General features: G+C 33.7%; 1 protein-coding gene across 2 annotated transcripts; it reads right to left on the bottom strand.

Annotated features, from left to right (window-relative positions):
• Positions 1–7: 7 nt before the first annotated feature.
• Positions 8–1238, bottom strand: LOC119669344 (interferon regulatory factor 2-binding protein 1-like). Of its 2 annotated transcripts, none has more exons than XM_038079190.1 (3): positions 924–1238; positions 399–808; positions 8–330 (listed from the first exon to the last, which is right to left on the bottom strand). In XM_038079190.1, the coding sequence occupies exons 1-3, from the start codon at positions 1048–1050 to the stop codon at positions 190–192; spliced, it is 678 nt and encodes a 225-aa protein (XP_037935118.1). In that variant the 5' UTR covers positions 1051–1238; the 3' UTR covers positions 8–189. The 2 variants fall into 2 exon arrangements, with proteins under 2 accessions (XP_037935118.1, XP_037935119.1); XM_038079191.1 differs by having other exon boundaries at positions 399–805.
• Positions 1239–2985: the final 1747 nt, after the last annotated feature.

The raw sequence follows: 2985 nt of genomic DNA, 5'->3' as shown, positions 1-2985 counted from the left end.
GTTTTAGCTGAATAAAATGTTCGAGTTGCCATATGTTGGCAGACTCCTGGGATATGTTAGTTAAAACTGCAAACATTTCATATTGAAAATGCTCGTTGTTAAAGTAGTATTGTTATCGCTTTGTTGTTGTATTGAAACTGTTTAAAACTTCTCCAAAGCTCGTCGTAGCTTCTTACAATAAAATGGACATTAAGACTCACGTTCTTTTTTCACCTTAACCTCTTCACCCAATATTGTTGTGATTTCACCTTGCATAAATGCCCATGGTATGGTGGAATTTGCTAAGGGACAACGATCACCACTTGGGCAATACACCTCATTACCGAGACCCTGTAGTATAAAGATAAGATCCATAATTAAACATAATCCATACATCGTGTTAAGAATTTAAAACTTACATTTTGTCTCTTAATACTCTCCCGACTGCAGGGAAAGCAGAATTTATGATGATTAACCGAGGGGCACTGCACAAAGTGTGTATCCTCTAAACGTTCCTGACATAATGTGCACTTCAATGTGGCATTTTGTGCTGAAGTAGGTGCAGCAGCGCCTGGAGCTGTTGCTGTTGAATTCATGCCAGGAGCTGACTGTCCTGTGCCATTGCTACCGCTGGGTCCAGTACCGGCATCTGGTCCGCCGTTAGCACCGGGTGGCAATGGTCCTGCACCCCCACCACTGCTTACATTAACTGAGCCACCAGGGCCAACTTGTGGAGCATTTGGCTGATTTGATTGCACTTCCGAACTGGTAACAGTTGTGCTAGAAACATGACGAGAACCAGAAGAACGACGACCGGATGATGAGCCTGCTGTAATGACAAAAAAAAAAAAAAATTAAATTTAAAAATAAATTTTAAAATATAAATTTTGAAAGAATATTAAAATTGTATTGTATGTTAGTTTGCTTAATTAATGCAAACTCACCCGAACTATTCGGTGAATGTTGGCTACCGCGAGAAGCTGTACGCGGTGGTGGAGGTCCTGGTGGGCTGGGTCCATTGCGTGGACTACCTGGCGGCAATGTCTCTGTAATTGACATTAAATTAGCCATCGGACTTTGTGCTAATTGTGTAACTGAACAGGCTGTTGTTGATAATTGTGGTAGAGGTGGTGGTGCTATTGACTGTGGTAGAGGTTGTGGTTGTGACGTTGGTAAGGCTGGAGGCGTCGAATTGCCCAGCGAAACGGCCGGATGTGGCGTTGAGAAAACTATAAATCATATAAAATTTTTTCCCGAGAAATGGAAAAAATATATGTATTTTCAATAAGTATTTATTTGCACCGTAACATACATTATACACAAATAAAAATAAAACATTAAGTACAAAAAAGAAAATATTTCATTTAAAATAAAAGTATGTGGAAATAAAAATTAGAAAAAAAAAAAGAATTTAAAAGAATTATATGAAATTATTTGGTTTCGATAAAGAAATAAATACTTAAGAAAAAAACTTGTGATTTCACAAGTTTGACGTTTTTTGGTGTGTGGCACTGATCAGTGAATTTCTTTTAAAATATTAAGAGTTAATAGGTAATTACAACTCAAGAACCAACAACAGACCTTAAAGAACTACTGTACAAGAACTCATCTTGTACAACCTAAACTAATACACAACTCAAACCACTTTATATACTTAAATAGAAATAATAGTTAAGTACAACAAAAGGACCACCAACAGACCTTAGTAGAGTACTAGGATCGTCTTAATAATCTTAACTAGTACGCTACTAGTATCACTAAAAGTGGAACTTTTGTAAATGCACGCATATGTGTGTATATTCTAAACTAAAAAATATTTCTCAGAAAATCCTAACACTTTGTAACAGAAACTTTTCCAGATCTTTTCTGGAAATCACTTCTTTTACAAGTTTTAATTTTTATGTTATATTAATAATGTTACTTGAATTGGAGAATAGCGTCTTCTCAGATAGGCATCGTTCATTCACTAGATGTTTGGGACCTCCACCTTTTTTTTAAGTGGTTCTACGAGTCTGAATGTCTAAACCATGGTAATATAACGCGCCATTATTTATGCCTAAATGAGTTTAAGTACATAAGGCTGTCACTCTACGTAAAGAAAAAATAACATATTGATATCGATAATCAGTTATCGAATTTAAAATAATAATAAGTTATGTAACAGAATGCTAGCATCTGTGAAATCAACTTTTTTAAAAGTGTTATTTCATAGAAAATCCAAGCAAAATAAAATTTTATGTTATTTTATGATAACATAATAGAATAACAACGATATCGATTATTAGTTATCGAATTTGTAATCATAATATATCTAAGAAGTTGTGGAATAGTTTGCTAAGGATATGTACAATTTTAAAATATTATCTGAAATAAGAAATATCTTGCACTTTTTATGAAATAGATATAATATATATTAATAATTTTATCTAAAATTTAGTACAGATAAACTTGAAGAAAAAATCTCAAAATAGAATTTCAGAGTATTTATCACAGAATTTCTTTGTATATAACATGAAGCCATTGTTAAGTACAAAAATATATTTATATACAAATACTTTAATTGTTTTTTTGTAAATCCCCATAAATTCAGAATCAGTGATCACCGTACAAATAACGCTAAACGCACGACTCCTCTATTCAAGTGAAAGTAAACCAATCTGACAAATCCAATCATCTTTGCCAAGTTTCTGATTTTATAGAATAAAAAGTATGTTTGATTGGTAAGAAAAAGAGTCCCTGAAAAATTGATGGACGCTGACACGACATACCCCCGATAAATGTCATTATAGAAAATGTCATAAGAAAAGATGCTCTGAAGAATTTGAATCTTCTCCTAGCCAACGATAAACATAGACAGATCAGATGAAGTTTCACAATCCCAGATGAAGTGTGTTATCTGCAATAACCCTGCTGCAACGATGATATATGGAGATACACAGTATAAAAAAAATGTAGTCCATTGCATAATAACAATAAAAACAAACGTTTGAACTTCGTGCTCTCGAC

This window comes from Teleopsis dalmanni, chromosome 1, assembly GCF_002237135.1.
Source record: "Teleopsis dalmanni isolate 2A chromosome 1, ASM223713v2, whole genome shotgun sequence".
Lineage (NCBI taxonomy): Eukaryota > Metazoa > Arthropoda > Insecta > Diptera > Diopsidae > Teleopsis > Teleopsis dalmanni.
This window is presented reverse-complemented; position numbering and strand designations above follow the sequence as displayed.

Coding starts and splice junctions, on each gene's coding strand:
- LOC119669344 (XM_038079190.1), bottom strand. CDS start 1,050: ATGGCTAATTTAATGTCAATTACAGAGACATTGCCGCCAGGTAGTCCA. Junction 809..923: donor ACATTCACCGAATAGTTCGG/GTGAGTTTGCAT, acceptor TTGTCATTACAG/CAGGCTCATCATCCGGTCGT. Junction 331..398: donor AGAGTATTAAGAGACAAAAT/GTAAGTTTTAAA, acceptor TTTATACTACAG/GGTCTCGGTAATGAGGTGTA.